The 22,749-nt window shown below is 44.8% G+C and overlaps 1 protein-coding gene across 4 annotated transcripts in view; it reads left to right on the top strand.

The window, feature by feature from the left end:
• Window positions 1-22,749, top strand: part of FRMD1 (FERM domain containing 1) — a 44,149-nt gene that overhangs the window by 4,771 nt on the left and 16,629 nt on the right. For 3 of the 4 annotated variants that reach the window (XM_065057675.1, XM_065057673.1, XM_065057674.1), the window contains exons 2-4: window positions 5,950-6,114; window positions 11,811-11,901; window positions 21,122-21,201. In XM_065057675.1, coding sequence (XP_064913747.1) covers window positions 6,019-6,114; window positions 11,811-11,901; window positions 21,122-21,201 — 267 coding nt within the window. In that variant the 5' untranslated portion in view covers window positions 5,950-6,018. Of the gene's footprint in view, window positions 1-5,949; window positions 6,115-11,810; window positions 11,902-21,121; window positions 21,202-21,882; window positions 21,930-22,749 lie in introns of those variants that run through there. The other variant, XM_021296045.2, reaches the window with a different exon arrangement.

The following is a 22,749-nucleotide window of genomic DNA, read 5'->3' as shown; positions in this document are numbered from 1 at the left end:
GTTTTGCATATGCTTCTGATACAATAATGTATTTTAAAAGGCTGCATGTTTTTTGTATACAGAAATTCAAAGGCACTTTCCATCACTTTGAAGTGATGGAAAGACATAGTCCCTGTCAGCTTAATTCATGCCTTTTGGCCTGGAGCCTTTAATGATCATTGTCTGTTTCTCTCAAAAGGCTCCTGTATTCAGTTTTGGTTTCAGAGAAGGATGAAGCCCAGATGATTCACGCTGGACTCTCCTCATTGGGAGCAAGCTGCTGAGGAGCTTTTTTCATCCCATGGGAAAGCAGGATGGAAGTGTGGCAGCCACTTTGCATGGTCTTACCACTGTTGCCCTGCTGTTGAGCTTCCATGCACTATCAAAGCACCTCCTTTGGTGCTCTGTCCTCAGCTAAGACTTCTTCCTCCTCTTGGGGACTAATTCACAGCAGTAAGGACTGATGCGTGCCAAGAACATGTGTTACTTTCACTTGGCTATCAGAGGATGCTGCATCATCCATGGGTAGGAGAACTGTCCCTCATCTTTGAGCATGAAGACTAGGGCGGGCTACAGGCAGAATAGCATAACAGTGTGGTATGGAGTTAGGAATGGGTGTTCCAGGGAATTTTGGGAGGCCCTGTCTTCCTGAGCACGCTGGCCGCATTACGGGAGGTGCGGAGCAGAAGAGTTACAAACTCAAGAGCATGTTTTGTGTTCTAGCGCTCACTGGTGCTGCTCAACTTGAGGCAGGGAAACTTTACAGCACCAAGATGGAGTGTGGGCAGTCATGCTTAAGTAAGAACTGTGTCTAATCCTACGATGAAGACTAACAAGAAAGCATTTTTCTGTCTGTTGTTAAAGCTTGCTGTCACCAGGGAGTGCTGCTTGTACAGAAGGAAAATAATAAAGGATGTCAGTGGACATCTAGCACCAATGCTCAATGCTCAATTTCTCCATCTGTCTCAAAAGGTACAGGGCAAAGACTAAGTCTGCTAGGGCTGCACAGCCCTGGAGTTTTTGGAGGCATCTCCCATTGTATCTTTTGAAAAATCCCAAAGGAAAAGTGGGAGCCAGGCCCACATCCCATCTCTGTGAGAGGACTGCCCAGGTGTTGCCAGCTGATTCCTGAGGCCTGCTGCCGTTGGATCTCCTGCTGCCGTTGGATCTCCTGCTGCCGTTGGATCTCCTGCTGCCGTTGGATCTCCTGCTGCCGCTGGATCTTCTGCTGCCGTGGACTGACAGCCAGTTGTCTTTGCTGCCAATGGTGCACCTGCCCTGTGGCCAAGCTGCTTTGGTTTGGGGATCCAGTCCTTTAGAGCCTCCAAGTGACTGGGAGGTGTCTTGGTGTTCCTGAATCAGTGGGGCTTCCTATTAAGGGGCACTCGGTGTCCGAAGGCAGGTGTGTGTTGTATCCCAAAAGCAGTATGTGGACGCTGAATTCAGGACCTTACCTCCTTGTGGCATTCTTACCCTTGAATGTGTCTGCTAGTCCTGGAGTGATGGTGAGACAGATATGTTTGAGAAGTCAATGTCCTTCTGGGAACTGGCGGCAGGATGTGACCTAGTTGTCCTGGCTGTTGGTTGCAGGTGACACTTTTCACATCATCTGCAGCCAGTCTTGCTTTCTGCCCTGACAAGCAACTGTGTTTCCCTCTCTCCTGATTGATGCATCTTTCTAGAAAAACTTCTATCATCTCAGGGGGTAGTGAAAGGAGATGTGTTTGGGGTCTTAAAGTTGCTGGGAAAGGCTAATATATGCCTTAATTATATCTTTTACTCACTCAGGCTTTTTATTACTCTGCTTTGCAGATAGTACAGGTGTCCTACTGGTTTGCCTCTGAGAGGACAAAATACCTGGTAGTTGAGGGGGGGTTCTCGGTTTTAAGGCCATGTTTCATCATCAGTACAAGGCAGCCCAGGTGTGGGTTGCTGCCAAAGGCAGGTTTGTTTCCTGGCAGTTGTCTGTCTGTCTGTCTTGCTGCAGGGCTGCCTTGATTAAAGCTGCTTAAGCTGATTGTGAAACTGCAGCCTAGGAGTCTAGTTGTCTTAGGAGCCTAAGACATCTCTGGGTAATGTCTGGAGAGCATTAAGAAGAGTCTTAACGTTTCTGGACATTTTTTTGATAGGACTCCTTAGGGCTACTCTGGTAAGGTTTCATCTGGAAGATGCTCAATGCTAATTTTCTGTCAACTCTAGCAAAACCAGCTTTCCTAAGATATTTTCCTATAATAAACCTAACAAAACATCTTTCCAGTTTTTTTGAGAGCAGCACAAAATTCCTTGTGCTTTTTTCTCAATAGAGGACTTCTGTTTTGCTGGTTTGAGTTTGCTTTATCGCCTTGACAAGTGGTTGCGGCAGTACATAGAGGCAGAAATCAGGATTAGGACCCAATTCACTGTGGTCTTAGAACTGATGTGTAAAATACATTTGTGCTCATAAAGCGACTTGAACCAACATGCTGTTTGGATGTGACCTGCTTCTGGACAGGCTGGCTGTGGCATGGCCCCACATTCAGCAGTGGCAAGTCATCCTTGCACCCTTGTTGTGTACATGGGCTGTGTGAGGTGGTTTACCTGGCCATGCTGCTGACATCCAAAGCAAACAGTCTCCTCTTCCTCCTTTGGATTTCCCTGCTACTATTGCCCTCTTGCTGGGGCAAACCTCAGCAATTCCTGCCTTGACCCAGTGAACGCTGAGGTTCTGCTCTGGTGCTGGGAGGCAGCTCATGGGGCCATGGAGAGAGGAGGGGAATTATTAGGGTTTTTCTTAATGAGTTTTTAGGACTGTGTTTGAGCTGTTTAATCAGAGGAGTCTCAAAATCAATGACAGGCAAGTTTTCCAAAGCTGTAGTGCACATGTGTTTAGGTAAAATAAATTCTGCTAAATAAGCTGTACCGTCGTTCTAGGCACTAATAAGTCTCCGGACTGATACCAGAAGAATACAAATAAATAGCACCTTTGATAGTTTCATTGATAGACTGCAAGGACTTTGACCAAGCAATTACATCTCAAAATGTACTTCTCTGTGAGCTGAAACATTAAGTCACGTTATTTAAGAAAAAAATACAACAAAAACAAACAACCTGTAGGGTGTCCCAGAGGCCAGTGATTGACTTCAGCTTTTATTAATTCATCTGCAGTGTGTTTGCCGGAGCTTTTAGGGTTTAATTGAGGTTAAGAGGTTGGAATCTGTGGTAAACAAAAGAATGGCATATGGGCAGTCTGAAATTGTGTATGTGTAAGTAAGAGCATTCCTTCTGGCCACTTGTTTTCATGGGGCAGTTACTCTTGGCTCGCAACTTTTTTTTTTAAAAAAAAAAGGTGTACATGCAATCCTAGCAAGTTAATGATTCATTATGTTTTATCACATCCTAACATACCTCTAAAGAAGGGAAGGCTGAGCTGGGCTTGTGTTTGACCTCACCCTTCAGATTAAGGACGTTTCTTCTTTAACCTCTTACCTGCTGTGACGGGGTCCACAAGCTCATTTGTTTTAAAATGTAAGAAGAAAAATTCTCCCTCTTATTTCTCATTTCCTTGCTCCCAGGGTCCACAGTTGTTCTCTTTAAAATTCAAATGGACAAACCAGGTATGAGACCAGAGGAAAAGCTTTCCAGAAGCCTTGTTTTATAGAGGCTATGGGGGAGCGAGATTTAGTTTCCTCTGTTATCCACAGAAAACTGCGTACATGTATTTTTTACCATCGCTACTTTGTCCTGTTTTCAGTTCTGTTACGAGCTGCGTGAACATCTTCACTGGATATGATCTCCCCTTGAGAGTGTGAATGTGCACCAGCCAGGGCAGTGGCTTGGTAATTAAGACAAACCTCCTTATGTTGGAAAGCCTGAGCTCATACTCCTAGGTCTTCATGCTGTTGATAAAGTTTATGGTGCATATGACATCAGCTGGCAATAATAATGGTGACCTGTTGCCCTTGAGTCATTCTGTAGACATCTGTAATTTATATACATCTGTTAATAGTGTGTAGCCTGGAGCTTAAGAGAGCTCATCACTATAATTATATTGATAAGAGAGAGGATAAATCACAGTTTTTCTCTTAATATATCATTTAATAGAAGCTTTCACCTGACCCAGGAAGTCAACTGTGTCTTTCCTGCTTGGTTAAAATTTAGAGCAATCTTCTTTTTAAAACTCCTAGTTCATGTTGAATTAAATTCTGATTTTTGCAAAAAAAAAAAAAGCCATTAATAACTCCTTCTTTTAATTAATACAATAAATGCAATTTTTTGTACTTCTTTTTCATAAGGGGTGCTGTACATAAATAACTTGTATCAAAAAATGCTTTATTAAAAAGTGTCATATATGCTGGCTCATGGAAGGTGGTGTGTGGAGCAGTTTTTGCACTTGCAAAAGGACACTTGTAGATCTATTTTCTTTTCTTTGATTAAAAATAAACTATAATGTTTGAACACAGAATTGAAAGGAGGGTGAATCCAAATTTGTTTTTCTGTACTGTACTTTGTTTTCCTGTGATGGCTTGCTTCTCTCATCTCCCACAAAGGACAAACATGATTTTAAATACTAAATGCTTTTCAAACTTGCATGTAATGCACACATCTGTGTGTACATATATGTATGTACGTCATGTGTTAGTGTAACATGACCTGCTTCTTTGCTGGTTATGATCCCTCATCCTTTTTGGAGGGTGGAGGAGGAGCCCGCATGTCCCTTCTCAGCTTATCCCTCACAGGAGTGCTGTGTGCAGGTGGTGGGAAAGGGCAGCGCTGCCAGAGCTGGTACATTTGGCTGCCCTTGCTGGGGTATGTGGGTGTTGCTGGCCAAAGGGAGTCATGCCGGGGTGACTTTGGGGCAGCCAGGGTTGCATCAAATCTTGTGCAGGGGTGGAGCAGGTCCTATAACTGGTTGCTGTCCTGCCAGTTCAGGTCTCTGCTGGCGTTCATCCCTAACCTACAAGGAGCCGCTGCCCTTGCTTCCGGATTCAGCAGGTGCCGTGGGATGCTTCCTTGCCCTGGAGAGTGTCGAGGCAGAGGGCTGTAAATAAAACATCACAAACTGTTGAGCAAGGTGTGTCTAACCTAGCTATAATGTGAAGATGATGTTTGCTACTGTGTTTTGGGGCATAAATTGAATTTCTGTCTCTTATTTCTGTTATTCTTCTCAGTAAGGGTAACAGAACACTGGAATAGGCTGCCCAGAGGGGGGTTGTGGAGTCTCCTTCTCTGGAGACATTCAAAACCCGCCTGGACGCATTCCTGTGTAACCTCATCTCAAGTGTTCCTGCTCTGGCAGGGGGATTGGACTAGATGATCTTTTGAGGTCCCTTCCAATCCCCAACATTGTGTGATTCTGTGATTATTGTAACTTCAGCTCTAAGATGCTTATGCAGCTTGGGTTTAGCCCTCAGAAGGGGGCTGGAAGTGCTTATCTCGCAAAAGGTACAAAACAGCAGCTTGGCCTTGTGAGTTTGTGTTTCCACCTCCTCCTTTGAGTGGAGGTGTAGAGGATTTGGGTTCAGCAGTTTCCCAGGGACTAGGAGCGGAGAGAGGGGAAAGACGGCTCAGAATAAATCCGCTGCAGTGACAACACCTGCTGATGGCTCAGTGAAAGCTCCACTTTGGGCAGGAGCGAGATACCCAGTTGAAGGACAGGTTACTCTCCTCCCCTCCCTCATGGGTGTTTTTGGGAAGCAGCCCATGGTCTCATCTGCCTTGTCACTTACATGCATCTTGAAACCTTGAGTTTGGTTTGTTATTCTAAGGTGACCTGATTGCTTTATGGCACTCTCCTGGGACTCATGGGCTATTTAAAGGTTGACTCTGCCCGGTTTGTGCTGCAGTGCTGGTGGAAACATTGGCCATGGTGCTGTAAAATTGTTAAGTTTGCTTTTTTTAAACAGCAAGGAGGAAAACATCCCATCAAATGTGCTGCAGGCTGCTCCCAGCGCCAGCGGGAGCGCGACACTGATGCTCTCACCTTCTCGGCAGGTGCGTGGGATGAAGGGAGCCTGAATCCTGCCTGGAGAGGAGACCCTGGCCCCCGTGGAGCTGCCCACCATGAGCAGAGTGCTGCTGACCGGCAGGATGCAGCCGGAGAGCCGGAGCATCTGTGTGTTCCTGCCTACCCGGGAGCAGCTCAGCCTCGACGTGGGGGTGAGTGGCTGGGAGGTTGCAGCGTCGGGGCTGCTGCTGCAGTTCTGTTCTGTTAGCTCCCTTTGTTCTCCCCAGAACCTGGTGCTGGTCTGCTGACCAAAAGGCTATTAGTCAGCTTAGGGTATTTGGTGTTCCATTTTTCAATTGGGCAGCTTCAGCTCATATGCAGAGTTCCTTGAAAGTCCCTGTTGTGTTTTTGGATATCCAGGGATCCCCTCTGCTCTTTTTCTGTTGTTAGTCGTCTGTTTATACTTTCTCAGTGTTTTTGCCCCTAATAGTTAGCAATTTTTAAAGAATTGAACCTGAAATACCTTGATGATGTAGCAAGCATGCCCAACACATGACCATTTCAATGGCATTTTAGCTATTTCTAGTTTTGATAGTCTGCAGATCCCTTCAAAGACTCTAAGGCAGAGTAAACAGCCATTGAGCGTTTTTCTCCTTCCTTTGAGTACTTTTACACAAAAAAGACCTAGAGGTAAGTCGCTTCATTTCTTTGATCACTGCTTCAAATGCCTTAAGTGTGTGTTCATGAGTGACAGCAGAGCTGGATCGGCTGGCAGCCCAGCATGGCACAGTGTCCAACACGGTGCGGTGCCTCTTTGTGCAATGTGGGCTGCACCTTGAACTTGTGAGAAACTGAGCTGACAGAGGCACTTCAAGTTCAGGCGACAAGCTAGCCTCAAAGATAAGTGCTCTCTTGTCAGCGTGTGTGCGCACTCACGTGTGGGCTAGGGAGTTTTTTCTTTGTTTTTGGTTTGTTGTGGTGGTTTCCCCCCTGGCCTCCCCACTCTGGGATGGGGAGGGGGAGAAGGCAGTTGAGGTGAACTGTTATTTTAAGCACTTGACTGAAACAGTGGCTTTTGAAAGCATGCATGCTAATCTTCAGAATCCATGTAGGAATTTTCCTACCTGCTCTGCTTAAGTGTGGCATCGTTAACTGAAACAGCCACAATGCCTGGACCCAAGAGAGCTTTAAGAGCAAAATGTGAGGTGCTCTTCTAGGTCACCAGTTCAAACCCAGCCCAGGTACTTCTCCAGAAGGCTTTTGCAATCTGCTGGCTTTTGTGCAAGCCACAAAATGATCATTTAATTAAGTTCTTGGTGGCAGGTGCACAGGCTGGGGTAATGGTCTGTTGCGACTGATCCTAAATCTCACTTATAGCTTTTATCAGGGAGGCTTAAGATTGGAGATAGTGGAGCCAGCCCTGCCGTGGGGAAGGTGTGATGGGGAGCAGGAGGGCAGGTGTCAGGGCTGATGCCGTTGCCACTCCTTGCTGTACCCGGTGCCTGAGCTGGGCAAATGGCTGTGCCTCCACCACTGGGTCATGCTCCACCATATTAAGTTTAGGCAGCACTTAGAACATATGGTATAATAAAATGTGGATACCTGCAGTTTATCCTCCCTGGAACAGGGGTGTCCTTCTTGGTGGGGGAAGTGGAGCTGGAGGCATGAGTGGGCTCAGTCATTACCATTTAGTTTTGCCTGGTGTGAGGCGGGCACTGGCTGAACCAGAGACACCTGAAACGCTTTCTGGTCTTGCTCCTCCAGCTTTGGCCCTGGTATGTGGCTCCCCCCAGGTTTGGGGGAGCAAGGTTTCCCAAGAAGCTGATCAGTGGGGCATGAGGGCCCCCGGGTGCATGGCCAGGAGAAGCCTTTGCCTCCACTCAGCCGTTTGGGCAGGGGTGGGAGCTGGGGCTGCCCTGTATGTGCTTACCTTAGATATAACCTGTATTTAAAACCTTACCATGAGGTGCCCCTATGCTACTGCAGCTTAATAAGCTTAAGAAATGGTCTTTCGCATTGAATGCTGGCAGGTATGGAGGGAAGGTGCTTTGTCGCCCATGTTCTTGTCTGCTACCCCTCCAAAGAGTCACACCACCCTAAGCATCGCCAGCTCATCCTGCAGAGGGGTCTCTGCCACGCCACCCCTTGGTAGCTCTTTTAAAGACACTTTCCCTCCTCACTTATGCTACTCCTTGCTTTAGTAGCTGGGAAGTTACAAAAATATGTATGTGGAGATGCCTGCGTGTGAAAGGGAATAGCTGCCTGGGCCAAAACATGAGACCGCACTGCACAGTTTTGTCCTAATTGCATAAAGAGTGAAACATGACCTGTTAGAGCTGGGCAAGTCACCAAAACCAGCTTTTCATTTAGCTTCTGCCTTTACCGCAACACCCCTTCAAAACAACAACAAAAATTAAGACTTTGCATCGGGAGACTTTTTTTTTTAAAAAAAAAAAAAAAAGAACATCAAGGCAATAATTTTCTAATGATGTTGGTAGAACCCATATTTAATTAGCACAACCACAGATGATACTTGTACATTTATTAGAATAATAATGCTACTACTTAGTATTTCCAAAGCCTTTTAACCTCTTCAGTGTGGAATGCAAATACTAAACAAGCTTGCAGCTCAGTGAGGTTGGCAGGAATCATTATCTTTCCAGCAGAATAAATTATAGATCCTTCCTGTGATAAGCACATTGTTTATGCAGGTAATTCCTTTTTCTTCCCTCCCATATAAATTCCACCCTTCCAGATAAGAATTTACCTATATGTGTTTTATGTGGTCATATGTAGATTGAAGCCTGATCTTTAAAATGGGTTTGTCTTATGTCCTTCACATAAAGTGTTGTTGAAGACAGAAGAGCAGGAGCCATTTTAAAGTCTCTTCCCCCATAACTGGGTATCTGTTACTTTGGTGTCCACCGTTCTGGATGCGTAGATGGATTTGAGGGGATGAGGAGGAGGAAAACTGTCTTCCTGGGACTGACTGTGAACATGATGAGAATCTGAGCAGTGCAGAGGACTAGTGGGTTTTGCAGCCCACCAGCTGCCCTGAAGATGGTGAGGTGAAGTGGAAGGTTTCTGCTGGGGAGGCTGGACATCAGAGCATGGTACAAAGCAGCTTGCCTTGCTCCAGGCAGCCCCAGCGGGGAGATGGAGGATGAGCACTGGGAAGCTTAAGCAGGCTGTGAGTGAGAATGGTGCAACCGTGCTAGCAAAGGTCTGGCCGCCAGTGAAGGGAGCAGAGCAGGCAGGCAGCCACCCTGCCTGTGCTTGGGTAGGTCAGGAGAAGCCACAGCAGATGCTGCTCCTTGCGTAGCTCCTGGAGAAAGGGTGGAAGCGTGAGGAGAAATTTTTGGAGGGGAGGAAGTCCAGTGGGGTCCTGTGTGTTGGTGAATGGCAACAGTAGATCTGAAGTCTTTCAGTTCTGTAAGCAAGAGAGCTGATATTTTAAAGCATAAGGACCAAGAAAAAAATAGAGATAGGTAACCAATATATGTGTATATTTGCACACACAATGACCCTGGAGTAGCAGTTACCTTCTGTAAACTTGCACTCAACTTCACTTTGGATTAGATTTCACGTGTAAAGAAGGCCTGACATGGGGCAAGGCTGAGTATCAGGGGAAGGAATGATTCATGGCATGTCTGGGATGGAGCTTGGCACAGGAACCATACGCAAAGGGAGGAAAGTCTGAAGAGAAGAGCACAGATGAAAAACACAAAGGGAAATGTTGGTTGCTGTGAGCAGAGGGGAGGGCAGGAGGGAGCACTGATTGCAAGTGTAATCAGTATTGCATAGCCTTGAAGGCTGGGAGTAAAACTTGATACAGAAGAGAAATGCCAAAAGTAGAATGGACAAGGTGGTAGCTCACATACCTGCTGTGCAAGAAATATGATTAAATCAGTGCTTTAGAGCTGAGCGTCACAAAACACTGAAGTGTTTGGTTCCTTAGAACTAAGTATCTTAAAGCAGGTTTTTCTTCCCTTAGGAGTGAAAGCATGTCACTTACAAAATTTATCTAATAGGATAGCTTTTACATAGAGTCTTGTGCTGCCAGTGACTCTTGTATGCACATAACCATTCTGGCTAGAGGCAGGTCACTTCTTCCTTAGTGAGTCTTTCCCAGGTAGGAGAACATGCTAAGAGTTTGATTCCTTGAGAAAGGAGGCAGGTCCGTGTTCACCTTTCCTTTCCAGCTGCTTTTTCTCAGCAGCTGAGCAAATGCTGCATTTAGGTGTGAGATTGTAAGGACATAGTCTCACACAGAGACCCATAATAAGACCCTGATGTGGTTTTGGATCTTACCAGAACTGTGCACTGCCTCCTCCCCTCCCAAAGCAGGTATATGCACACATGTGTGTATTGGTGTGGCACAGGTTTCAAAGTTCCCGATTAAAAGATATCAAGTGGCTGGCTAGTGATGCCTTGTCAAGTAGAAGAAAATGAGTACTTAAATGACCTCCAGTTTCCCATTGTCCATGTCTAGTGACATGCTACATCCTGGGGCAGGGAGGGGAGCACAGCCAGTTTCTGGGGAGTGTGGCAGGCCTGTGCTAAAAGGGTTTGCAGAGTTATGGTGGCGATTAGTTTGATGGTGGTGATTAGTTTGTAGGAAAGTTCTCTTGTTGGCTTCTGCCCCATCATCTTTGCTGCTGTGAAGCTAGTGCTGCACTGTCCCTCTCAGGAAGGCTGCTTCTGCTCATCTGCATCATCCAGCAGCGGTGTAACAAGGTCCAGAGGTTCTGTCCCATTTTGCAGCTGGTACCACCTTGGGCTGGGCTGATCTTGTCTGTGTTTGTTTTGTTCTGCTCTCCCCATCTGCTCTTGCTAAAATCTCATCCTCCATTCTCTGAGGGTTGGGGTTTGTGGGTTTTTGTTTGTACTGATGGGCTGTGCTCTGGGGTGTGGTTTGATGGGGCAAGGGCAAGTGAGGCTATAGGTGGGAGGATATATAGTGGGGAAAATTTCCAACCATGGTATGCATCCAGGTCTGCACATACAGATAGCCAGAATCACACTCTTGCTGGGGGAGCCCATGCCCCAAGCTGCCCTGCTAGGAAAGTGCATTCGGTAGCTGTGCCACGGTGCTGTGGCTCCGTCCTGCCCTGTGCCCCTGGCAAATGATCCCCAGCCCCTGGTCCCCTGCGGGAGCGTGTGCTGGTACCTCTGCTTCCCCAGTGCTTCCTCGGTGCATGCGTGGCGTTATGGGGGGCAACAGGACGGGCAGGTCTCCATGTGGCATGGAAACGGGCAAGAGCTTATAGGCTGCTGGTGGCAGCTTCAGAAGATGAAGATGTTAATTGCTGTGTGACCAGAAGTCAGCAGGGGACAGAACAAGCTCTTCTGTGTGTGGTAGAGAGCAATCTCCTCTCTAACCCAGGAGCTGTTTCTGCTCAAACCGTGCAGTCTTGGGTTTGTTTGTGTACTTTTGTTTTCAGCTCTCCTGAATGAAGTGCTTCTTTTTTGTTTTTATTTTCTTCTATTAACCTCTCAAAAAAAAATAATCTGTAAGACAGTAGTATTTTCATTTCTGTAGTTACAAATACGCTTTTTTTATAACAGCACCTATAAATAGCCTGGTCAGTACTGTACAAAACTAGTGTTCCAGCAGCCCTCCAAATCCTTATACAAAGATGCTAGTAGATAGGAAACTTTATGTTCATGTCTTACTGAGCTGAGCTACTTTGCACTGTGAAGGAAGGAGAATGACACGTTGATTATTATTCTGTGATAGTAGTAATAATACTGAAAACAAAGCTTGTTCTGTGGTGTGGGGTTTTTTTTGGTTGGTGGTTGTTTTTTACTATGATTCCCAAAAATGTATTGGCCATTATAAAAAAGGAGAATTGCTCCTTCCAGGTGTGTGAGCCATCTGTAATGTTGGATTGGTTGTTTCTTTCAGGTCAAAGCCACTGGACAGGAGCTCTTTCAGCAAGTTTGTGATTTAGTGAAGATTAAAGAGCCTCACTTCTTTGGCCTCAGCATTGTTAAAAGTAAGCAAACTCAGTGCATGGAGCAAATGACTTGGCAAACATCCACCGACCCGCTTGTGTATTTACGGTGTGTGCATATATACACAGTAATTGCCTGCGGGGAATTTGATTGTAATAAGGTCACAAAGTATGTAGATTATGCACAGGCTTCTCAGAGCTCTTTTGATCTTTGGTATGTGGGCAGACAAATTGGGAGAAGGGGGAGCTTTTGTCCTCCTCCTTTGTTCTTGTGTTCCACCTCTTTGTGGGGTTTTCTTTCTCTCCTGTAGCAGAGTTGCTAGCCAGCATATTTGTCACTGAATTCAAAACTGTCAGTAGTTGAACAGGAGGTGAATTTTAAAAGAACTTTGGGGCTGAAAGTGTTACTTCTCTTCTGAAGTCACACGAAAAGAATGTGGCGGGGCGGGGGGGGGAGAGGGGAGAACTCAAATGGTTTGAGGAGACTGCATGCATGTGTGTGGGACATTTAGTTTTGAAATATTGCATGAGAAATACAAAACTTCATAGTCTGTAGCCTGAAGTCCAGCCTGCTTGGTCCTACAGCTTAGTATTGACCAAGGGACAGTGTAAGATGATGACTTAAAGGAGCAAACTGAAATGAGATATTGCATTTCTAGGATGATGTATGCATTGGCACCCCCCACAACTCTTACTAATTAGAAATGTATCTGTTGTCCTCCTTATCCTGTATCCCTGCATTTCCAAAAGCATGGAAAGGACTTTTCTTCCTTCCAAAATTTTTCTCAAGTGTATTATTATTTACTATTGCAACTCTAGATACTGTTTCATTGAAGCGAGAATAGTCTTTTTCTGGGTCCTTCTAAATGAGATTTCTTTTGTCTCTGTATGAGTATGTGGGATAAAATAGTTTCTTTTAAGTTTTCTTGTCTCGTTTCCTTTCGATTCTCATTATTAATAACTTTTTGCTTTTCTTGAGCATAGCACTCAAACTAAGACTAGAGTAAGCTGTTTATCTCCATAAGATTTACAGAGTCTACAAGAGATTCCATCACTGCAACTAACCTGGTAGCTAACAAATATATGTGTGTTTAAGCCAGTGCAGGGTATTTTTTTAGGTGAGGAAGACCTGAATGTTCTGAACTTTTTCACAAATCAACTGTGTTCTTGGGAGTCCCCACTCCACAGCTTTTTTTTTTTAACAACTGGTTTTTGCCTTTTTCACTTGTGGGACATCTCAGGTGAAATTCAAGCTCCTGTCCTCCCCTGTGAGACAGGGTAACTTCATTCCCATTTTCTTTGAAGTAGATGCTCTTCTCCTGTTCTCTTTGTGTTTCTTTCACTTTTTTCCCCCTTTATATATATTTTTGTTTCATATTTTCTGTACCCTGTTCTTTCTCTCCCACCTTTCGCATGGAGCAGTTTCGTCCATCCTGACAAGCACAGGGGCTCTGGCTCCAAAATACCTTATTGTTTGTAGCAGATGCCTCTCAGCCTGTTGGAAATGCAGTATAACTGCCCCGTTGTGTGTGTTTAAAGCTATTGAATGTTGCCAATAACTTTAAATGTAAACAATCTTCTCACTTCACATAAACACTCTTCGTTTTTAGAGAAGCTGATTCTTTGCAAAGCTCTTAGAAAAATGTGAAGGAAAAGAGTCGCAGGAGCTCGGTAGCCTGAATTAACCTCTCTCTTTTTTGTGTGTGTGTTGTTTTCGTGACTGTTCCTCATTCTTGCTTGCTGTAGCTCACTTTGTAAAGCTGCTTAATTTGAAGTACCGCATGCTAACCCTGGCTCCTCCTGACAGCCATCTCCCTCTGCCACCCAGGCAGGTGCCAGCATTTTGGTTAAGGAGGAGGTTTATTTTCATTTGTGCCTCTGTTTAAGAAACTGTTGGGGCCAGACAACAGGAAAGTGTCAGCAGTGAGTTTCTCAGCCCAAATGGCCACCAGGAAGGCTGTAGCCCCCCAGACCCCTCTCTCTCTCTCAAGCAAACCTGGTCTGTCTACTGTTGCTTCCTCTGGTCTTCACCTTTAGTCTGTGAAAGTCCAGTATGCTGCTGACTGGAGTCATGTGGGGTGGGCTTTAGGGGTTTCTTTATTTTGTTTATAAAATAGCTCCAGGTTATTACTGTGGAGCTGTAGCGAAGGAAGTATTTTGTTTTCAGTTCCCCAACCTGATCTTTTTTTTCCCCCACGTTTTGTTCAACAGACTAGTGATCTTCTCCCTTGCTGCCAGTGGTAGGTGAGGTCTTGATTCCATTGCAAACGTAGCACTCTCCATCTCAGGCATTTGGACGTAGCTTTTAAGTCATGGTCTGCTTTTCAGGGATTTTTGGTTTCACGGCAAGCTATCATCTCAAGAAAGGGAAGCAGACCAGTCAGGTTGTGGGGAGGCGTGGGTAAGTTTTCCATTTCCCAGGGTTGTCTTGTGGGTTCATAAGTCAAGCACCTTGGCCAGGTAGCAAGTCGCTGTAGAGGCTGCATAGGGAAGGTGTGCGGCTGGTCTGTGGGGCAAGGGTGGGTTAGATGTCAGGAAACTGGAGAGGAAGCATTTGCATTTCAGACCAAAATATTCCTTTTCTGCATCATGCTTTCACCTCTCTTTCCTGCAGCTCTAAGATGTCATTTTTTAAGAAACAACCACCCTGTTGTAATAAGAGTATATTTCTCATTTTCTTAATGTGTATTTATTTTTGGCAGTCTGATGCTGCCACATGCAGAACAAGATATTCAATCCGTCTGCATCCATTACCTTGCTGCTAATTTGTCAACAAACCCCTGACTGAGAGCAGTGGCAAGAGAATGAAAATTAAGGGATTTCTACAGAACTGTAACCAATCACATTGGGTGGATTATCTGGATTAGGAGCCCATTTGACCTGTAGACGTTGTACAGATAGACTAATGCTCAGTTGGTCTCATAGTAAGTATGTGTGTGAGGGGGAGAGGTTGGGGACCTTAATCATAAACAGAAGTTTAACCCCTGAGTGTGGCAAAAGTGAAAACAGCATCACAAAGCACTGGGCAAACTGCAAACCACAAATGCTGTGAGATCTAAGCTGTAGGTCTTAGAGCATGTCTTCCAGCATTCATTGCTCAAATTTGTTGCCTTTACTTCTGTTACAGATGCTGAGGGCAAGCTTCAGGATTTAACAGTAATGGTGTCAGGACAGGATTTTTCACCCTTTTTGCTCTTGAGCTTTTTTGATTCTCAAGATGCAAAACACTGCAGCCAACTGCATTGGGGGGACAGGGAAAGCTTGTGACTATAAGAAGAATTTGATCCCTTTGAGAATTAAGTTCAGGAGTGTATATTAATGGGAAGCCAAAACGCATGAAGCTTGGGACATGTTGCTCTTCTACTTTTGTCACAGATGATCAAGCAGGCTATATCTTGTGTGTGCTCCTGCTGCTGCTTAAGTGTGTTTTTTTTCCTTTTAGTTTGCTCAGTGAAAGACCCTGCAACCCTGCCAGGTTCAAGCTGGCTTCATAGGCTTCAGCAGCTGGGTCTTACATTGCAGCTCCTCCTGCAGGGTCACCCTTATCTTGCGCTCTGCGGGAGGTTTCCCTCTCTTTATCAGAAAGTGTATGCAGCAACACAATTCAGTCTTCTGAAACAAAACCGATTGTCAGCAGACAAAGAACAGCCAGGCCTCCTTTGTTGTTATAGCCCGAATCCCTCTGATCCTGAATCTTGGGCTTCTCCTTTCTAGGAGCAAACCTTGTTCAACCCAAGAAGAAAGCCTTGCATTGGGAAAGAGCAAGCCTGCAGCTCCTACACCTTGCCAGTCTCAGTTTGTCAGGTTGGCTTTCTAACAAAGCCAAATCGCTTTGCTTCAGCTCCCCTGCCTCAAGGATCATCGTGCAGTTATTACAGCTATGGCTGTTCACTGTGCCGGACCCAAGCTTCCCAGCCCTCCTTCCTTGTGTGCTTTGCCAAGGAGCTTGGTGGTTACCTCTGCCAAGACCACTCTGCCTCCAGTTAACTCTTCTGTGCCTGAGTATCCTCCAGTATCCTCCTCGTGGGCAGCATACGCTACCATGTTATTTTTGTATTGTGTGGCTACCTATTATAAGAAAGGTTCTCTTAAGAAGACTAGTGACAACGGAAGTTGTACAAAATACCCTCGGATTATTTCTATGCCCGAGTCCTTCCCCACTGTCCTTGCTTCTACCTCTCCTCCCTCAAATATGTGCTTGGATAGTTACATTTCCTTTATGAATTGCTTCTGTATCCTAACCTAAGAAGGTACAGCCCTATTCTAATGACTTGGATACCTCCAAAAAGAGTTAAATGCAATGTAAGGAAAACGTGGGCAGAGATGTGCCACCTAGAGGGAATTGCAGCAGTTCAAGTGTATAATGCTCCTCCAAGGGCTGTCCTGTCTTGACACTTGCAAGGGGTTTGTTTGCTTGTGGATGAGCAGTGCTGGAAATGGTCCTGCAGCTCTTCTTGTACAGAAAAATCCCCTGGAACACTGCCAAAAGTCCAAAGAGCTTTGCTTGGGCATGCCTTGTTGCTAACTGTTAGATGCCAACATAAAATTCCTGCAGTGCCTACCCATCGTCTGGAATGACTGAGTCTCCATCTCAGTCTTCAGACCTCAATAGATCCTAACAGCCGCACTGCCTTGGTCTTCTTGGTATTGCTTCCTTTTGCTCTTCACTCCATATTGCTTCTGTCCATCCTGGGTAAAACAATCTCAGCCAGGACCTCCCCTGCTTTACTCTCATCCTCTGTTGTGGTTCTTCCCTTCTTCACTTGGGATGCAAATACTTCCCAGCTAAAGCTAAAAACACAAGGTTATCCTGAACCAAGTTCTTCTAGACCCTACAGTAAACTAAACAACCAGGTATTGAAAAGTGGGCAAGATTTCTTGCTGTTGACTTGAATAGTAACACCAGGAGCATCAAGAAGTTATGTAGAGGTGCTGGGAACAGATGCCATGTGGATAGTGATGTTCACAGGCCACCAGCACTTGGAAGCCTGGGGAGCTCTACATGCAAAAGGAGTGTGTACCTGGCTCTTCTTCAATAAAGAAACAAAAAAATCCATGCTGGTATTCAAGGAAGCTAAACAGGTTATGTGAGGTCTCCAGCATGCATCAAGAGAGATTTCTGAGCAGTCTTTTTTTAATTATTTTTTTCTTTAAGCTTTCTCTCTTCCCTTACCCCAGCCATCCCTCTGTTCTGCTCCTGGAAATAGTGGTGTTACCACGAGGCTTCTTGCAGCGCCTGGGAGAAATTAAGTACTATAGCCAAGGATAATTTTTTTCCCTTTCTATAATGTGGGAAATGCTTGATAGGTAGAAGTTTGGCTTTGCACTAATTTGTGTTTTATTTTAATCCTGTTCTTCTGGACTGTGTGAATAGTTATAATATTAAAATACACTTGACTCAACTAAAGGAGCTGATGGGGCATTCCTGGCTGCCAGCAGGGCCTGAGCTCTCCCTCTTGGTAGGATGGGTAAATAACTTACATCCATGGAATTTCTCAGTGCTCCTAGCCCAAAATGGGCACTGGAGAACAGGTTATTTGCATTCACCATTACTTACCTATTCTGCAGGGAAGTTATGCTTCATAAAAAAAATGAAATGGGGAGGCACTGATTAATGTAAAATAGTGGCTTTTAGAGTAACAATGACTCAGAATTGGTTTGACCCTGTATTACAGCCATAATTTTCTGTTCCTGTTTTCCCCACAGTGTAAATAATACCTATTGTAAATCTGCATAACCCTCTGGAACTGTGTCACTTTTTTTCTGACTGGGTACCTGGCCCATTTTTTTTTTTTTTTTTTTTTGCAACAATGCATGCCCTATATTTGCTTAAATATGTAAATGTACTAAGCTAATTTTTCAGAGTAGGAGCACTTGAATGTTTGCACTTCTGGTGACTGCTTCATTTGAAGTGAGATTTTTACAGCACAAACTTTCCAGTTCATTTGAGAGTTCTTAAAAGCTAAAATTTGGAGAAATGTATAAATTGCAGTGCTGCAAACTAGCCAGCTGTCCAGATGTGTTTGTTGGGATTGCAGTGCAGTGCACTGGTGTGTTGTGCCAGGCGTGGTATCTTTGTGCACATACATGAGGGAACCTTTAAAGAGAAGCTGGTATGATGTATTTTTAAGCTTGTTGCCAGCACCGAGATGAGATTCACGAGTGCAGTGTCGGTAGCTGCTGGTGGACATGTGCATATATGCATGCATGCGTCCTTCTAAGCCAGCTTCTTAGTACCTTTCAGTTGTTGTCCTTCAGCTGAGGCCAGTGAAGCAATGACAGTTCATACCTGCTGAGTATCCATCCCTGCTTGGTTCTACAGATCGGACATGTTCTTCCCTGGAAAGGCGATGATCTGTGCTATCTATCTATATATATATCTATCTATACTGTCCTTTACGGCACTGCTCTAAGGTGCTGCAACTTGGTGCCCTCATCTCTGTTAGAGATACTTGTTTTCAAACCAAAGACAGTTTTAGCATCTGACAGAGATCTCCAAGTTTCACCACTAACCCAGTTTAAGGAAAAAAACACGCAACCCACATAGGGCTGGGGCAGGAAATAACCTCTTTGTTTTTGTAGATGGAGGCTTACGCTGCAGGTTGACATTCCAGCAATATTAACTTCATTAAGACAGGAATTCAGGGCTGCATTCCTGCATGGGAGGGAGGACGGGAGGATGCTGGGCTGGGGAGGAGCAGGACCCCCAGGGAGAGCTGGTACATTGGGGTGTCCTCCTCCTTCAGCCTGCCTTATTCTTGGGGTTTATGTGCACCTCTCAGTGGACATGATAATGACCTGGAGTCCTCGGGCTTGGCATCTGGCCCTTCCGAATCATCTCTCTAAACTAATTAACATGATGAAGATAAATAGCAGCTATGGGGTGTGGGTAACAAATGGCTTTGCTACAGTGGAACTGCGCTGTCATCCTGTTCCCCTTTCTGTCCTGGTCTCCGTGTGTGATGAAAGTCTCAGGCTGTATCACCACGCTTGCTGTTGCCATCGTTCCCTTGTGGCTGAGGAATAATTCATGCATTTCCCTAAATGCCTCTGGGCACAGGATCATTCCTGAGGGAGAAGGGAAAACTTCCCCCACAGCAGGTTACAGCTGTGCAGGTCCCCCACCCTCTGCACCAGATGGTGCTGGCAGAACCAGCCAGGTGCCACTAGGAGCAGCCCCAGCTCAGCCTGCAGTGCCCTGCCCCGGGGGCTGCTGAAACCCAGGGAGGGACTGGGTGCTGTGCTCGTGTTATCCCACTTCTGTTGCTTGCTGAGCAGTTGCTTTCTAAATGAGCTGTTATTTACTTTTTAAGAAAAGCTTTACAGAGGGATGCTTATCAGCTTGGCAGCTGACAAGGGACAGAGACAAGTCCAAGAGATGGATCAAACCCATCTCTCTCACTGACTACCACTTATATGAACCTTTTCAAGGCAGTATTATCTGATGTTAATGGACTTAAGAACTGATGCCAGCATAGCCCCCCCAACCACCCCACCTCACAGGCATAAGTGAAGAGGCAGGTACAAGATGCAGCCTCTGCGATGCTAAAACTTCTTCCTCTCCTTGTCAAAATAGCAAAACAAATTCTGTATCACCTTGTGTGCTACAGCACTTAAATTCCCACCACTAACATTTTCAGGATTTCTGTACAGCAGTTTCAATGCTGCCATTAAATACTGTGCTGTATATGTATGTGACATGTCAAGCAATGTGTTAAACAGAAGTATAGTTATATAAAAATCACAGCTGTAATCAATGCAATGCAGGAAAGACTGTAGAGATGGAAACAGGATTTGGGGGGGATTGTCCTCTTTATTTGTGTCCGATGTTACTGCTGTTTTACACAAGGCTTCCTGTTAGTGTGGTGTGTAGACCAGTTCTGGCTACCACCAGCTGTGGTTTCTCTCACTTAAGGTGGGAGCTGAAGGAGGTGACAATAGCGGGTTGTTTGGCTTGCTTGTTTTTTAAAACCTTGCAAAGGAAATATTTCCTGTATCTGCCCCTGTAAGGGACTGGAATACTCTGGGAGGATGGCTGTGAGGTAGCTCAGAGCCCCCTTGAATGCCTGCTGTGATGCTGGCCTCTGCCAGCCCTTCATCTGTTGTAAATTTCTGTTAGTAAAAATTCACCTCTATTCTCCCTTGTTTTTGTTTGACATCAGAAAGCAAAAACCAAAGCTTGAAAGTCTGGGCTAGTCTTCAGGGCAGAAGGTTGTTTTGCAAAAGGTTCTTTTTTATTTTATATATTTTTCTGTCTTTTTTTTTTTTTTCATTTTTCTTTTTATTTTATCCTTTTTTTACTGTTCCTTTCATGTCTGAAGAACAAGCTCTTCAACTTGACACTTATGTCACCTGTCAAAACACTTTCCTGGGCAAGACCAAAAAGTAGAGGGACTGGTCAGATGAATGTGCTCAGCTGGCATTGCCACTGAAGCCTGAAACATCAGTCAGGTCGTTTTTTAAAGAGACTGAAGAATGCTCAGGGAAAAATCTTTTTACTGACTGGAGTTGTCAGGATTTGATAATTGGCAAGCAGTGTTACAAAACAATGGCTTTGAAAGCAGCACAAAGCTCTTTCAAGACGATGTGCTGCTCAGGCTGTCTCGTATTCACCCTCACCTAGGTGGAGAGCAAGTCCTGGTCCTTTGAGGCCAGTTTTCCCTTCCTTTTATTCGTCATTTTGCTCTATGAAAGAGGTTGGGTATGAGGAGGAGATACCAGACCTTCTGAGGAAGGCATTTGGGTTTGGTCCTCTTTCTCACCGTTTTAGAGGATCCCATTCATATGTAGACAATTAAATCTATCAAATACCTGACTCTGTCTGATTACTTATGCCACGTTGGACGATGGTGTCACATGATGGCAGAGTGGAAGCTTGGGTAGGGCTTCCTTGCTTAATAATAATAGAAAACTGAACCTGCTAAACTGACAGTACAATTAGGTTGGTAAGATGATGTTTCCCTTTTGTAAGTGCCTTCTTGCTTATAAAGCAAGAATTCTGCATTTCTGGGTAATGGGCTTGGGAAACTTCAGCTCAGCATCTCTTGAATCAAGGCATATCTGATGTTCCTTCCATACTGGCTGGTGTAGCACATGTACTTGAGAGACTTGGTGCCCTCTCTTTTCCATGGCCTGTCTGTTTCCTGGCCAGCTTTGTTTTAAAGTGTATTGCTTGGAAATAACATGTGTAGTCATCCAAGTGTTTAATAAATAAGAATTTCTAATTCTTTAACATAAAATGCTTTTTCCTCTTGTCTTTCAGATAATGAATATGTTTTTATAGACCTGGAGCAGAAGCTTAGCAAATACTTTTCAAAGGAATGGAAGAAAGAGACCACCAAAGTAAGACAGATGTTTAATTTTGGAGGCTACTACTTTGATATTGGACTACTCAGTGGAATAAAAGCTCTGAAACTAAGGTCCATAATGCATTTCTTGAAGATGGTCTGCAGAATGCTGTTTAGTAGCAAGATGTAGTGAGTTATGCACAGCTGTACAATTCATTAAAAGAGCTAAAACAGCCCCTTACACAACTTTACCTGAGCAATAGCAGCCACTTGGTTGCTGCTCAGCTGCTGGAGTGGACAAGGTCAGCTTGTCAGTCTTCCTTTTGAACTTTGCCAAGCCCATGAGTCTTCTTTGTTATCCTTAAGCAGAACCGCCTAAAATGCCTTTTTGTGACTTGAACCTTGTATGAATGAGAGGACTAGAGCTCTGACTCTTCCAAAGTACATGCAAAAGGTCAGTGTAGTGAGAGGAAGGATATTTTATTTGTGAAAAGTTTTAGCTCTTTCAGGCTAGTGATCCCTGTCAAGGGAGGGAAAAACTATGTGAAATAAAGACAAGCTTATGTAATTGTTTAATGCCAGTCATTCAGACATGATAATACTTGTTTGTGTGTGTCACTATTAGAGGAGCCGCAGTCTAGAACAAAGTGTAGTATGCAATTACGTTCAGATATCTTAATTAGCTTGTTATGACTTTTTCCACCTTCCTTAAGGGTTTTCTTTTGCAGAGTAGGCACACTTGCTATTTCTGCTGCTTAGAGAAGTTTGTGGATGACTACTGAGGTTTGGAGATCTCTCTTTTCCCGTACTACTTCTCCCAAACAAGTGAGGGTTACTTCAAAGACAGCTGCCAGTCATGCAGAGGGCTGTCTATCCAGCCACTGTGGGTATCCCAAGGCAGGTGTTTCTGGTCACCTCAAGATGGGGTATGCTTTGTGGTTGCTTTGAGGCTGCATTCTTGCAACATTTTTCAAGTTAGGATCAGTGTCAAATTTCTGGTGAGAGACGAATCATGAAAGGCTGAATGAGTTACCATTGGCAGTACTGATGTCTGAGAGGAGTTAGGCTGTTGGACTGGGTTAGCAGACTGGGATTTAATTCCTAAGAAGAGGTTTCAGTTGGGAAGCCCAGTCCAGCTGATAAAATAGGGTGATTATGAACAAGTTCCAGAAATAAAATGTGAGTATTTGCATGATGATCAAGAAGCTGCTGTCTGCATCAGACGTGCATGTCATGCCATGTACCTTGTCTCAGTGAGATGGGTCTGGCTGGCAAGGTCTTAGAACTGCCCGTGTGAGCAAAGTTACCTGTATGAACATTTAAAAAGTAGCTGGCAAATTAGGAAAGATGAGAGAATAAGCTAGTAAGACCAGATGTTCCTTTTTTTTTTTTCCCTTTTTTTTTTTTTCCCTCCTGTTTAAACAAGCTTGTAAGTCTGAAAGGTAGGCTGCAGCTAAAACAACAGCAGAACTCTTGCTGGCTTTCTTCTAATAGATGTGTTCGGTATGAAGCAAACATCAGTGTCTCCTTTTGGTCTGTGGCTGCAGGAGGGTGTGAACAACTAAATGCTAGCCCTGCCAAACAAAAAGCGGGGAGTTAAAAC

The sequence above is a fragment of the Columba livia genome, chromosome 3 (assembly GCF_036013475.1).
Source record: "Columba livia isolate bColLiv1 breed racing homer chromosome 3, bColLiv1.pat.W.v2, whole genome shotgun sequence".
NCBI lineage: Eukaryota > Metazoa > Chordata > Aves > Columbiformes > Columbidae > Columba > Columba livia.
This window is presented reverse-complemented; position numbering and strand designations above follow the sequence as displayed.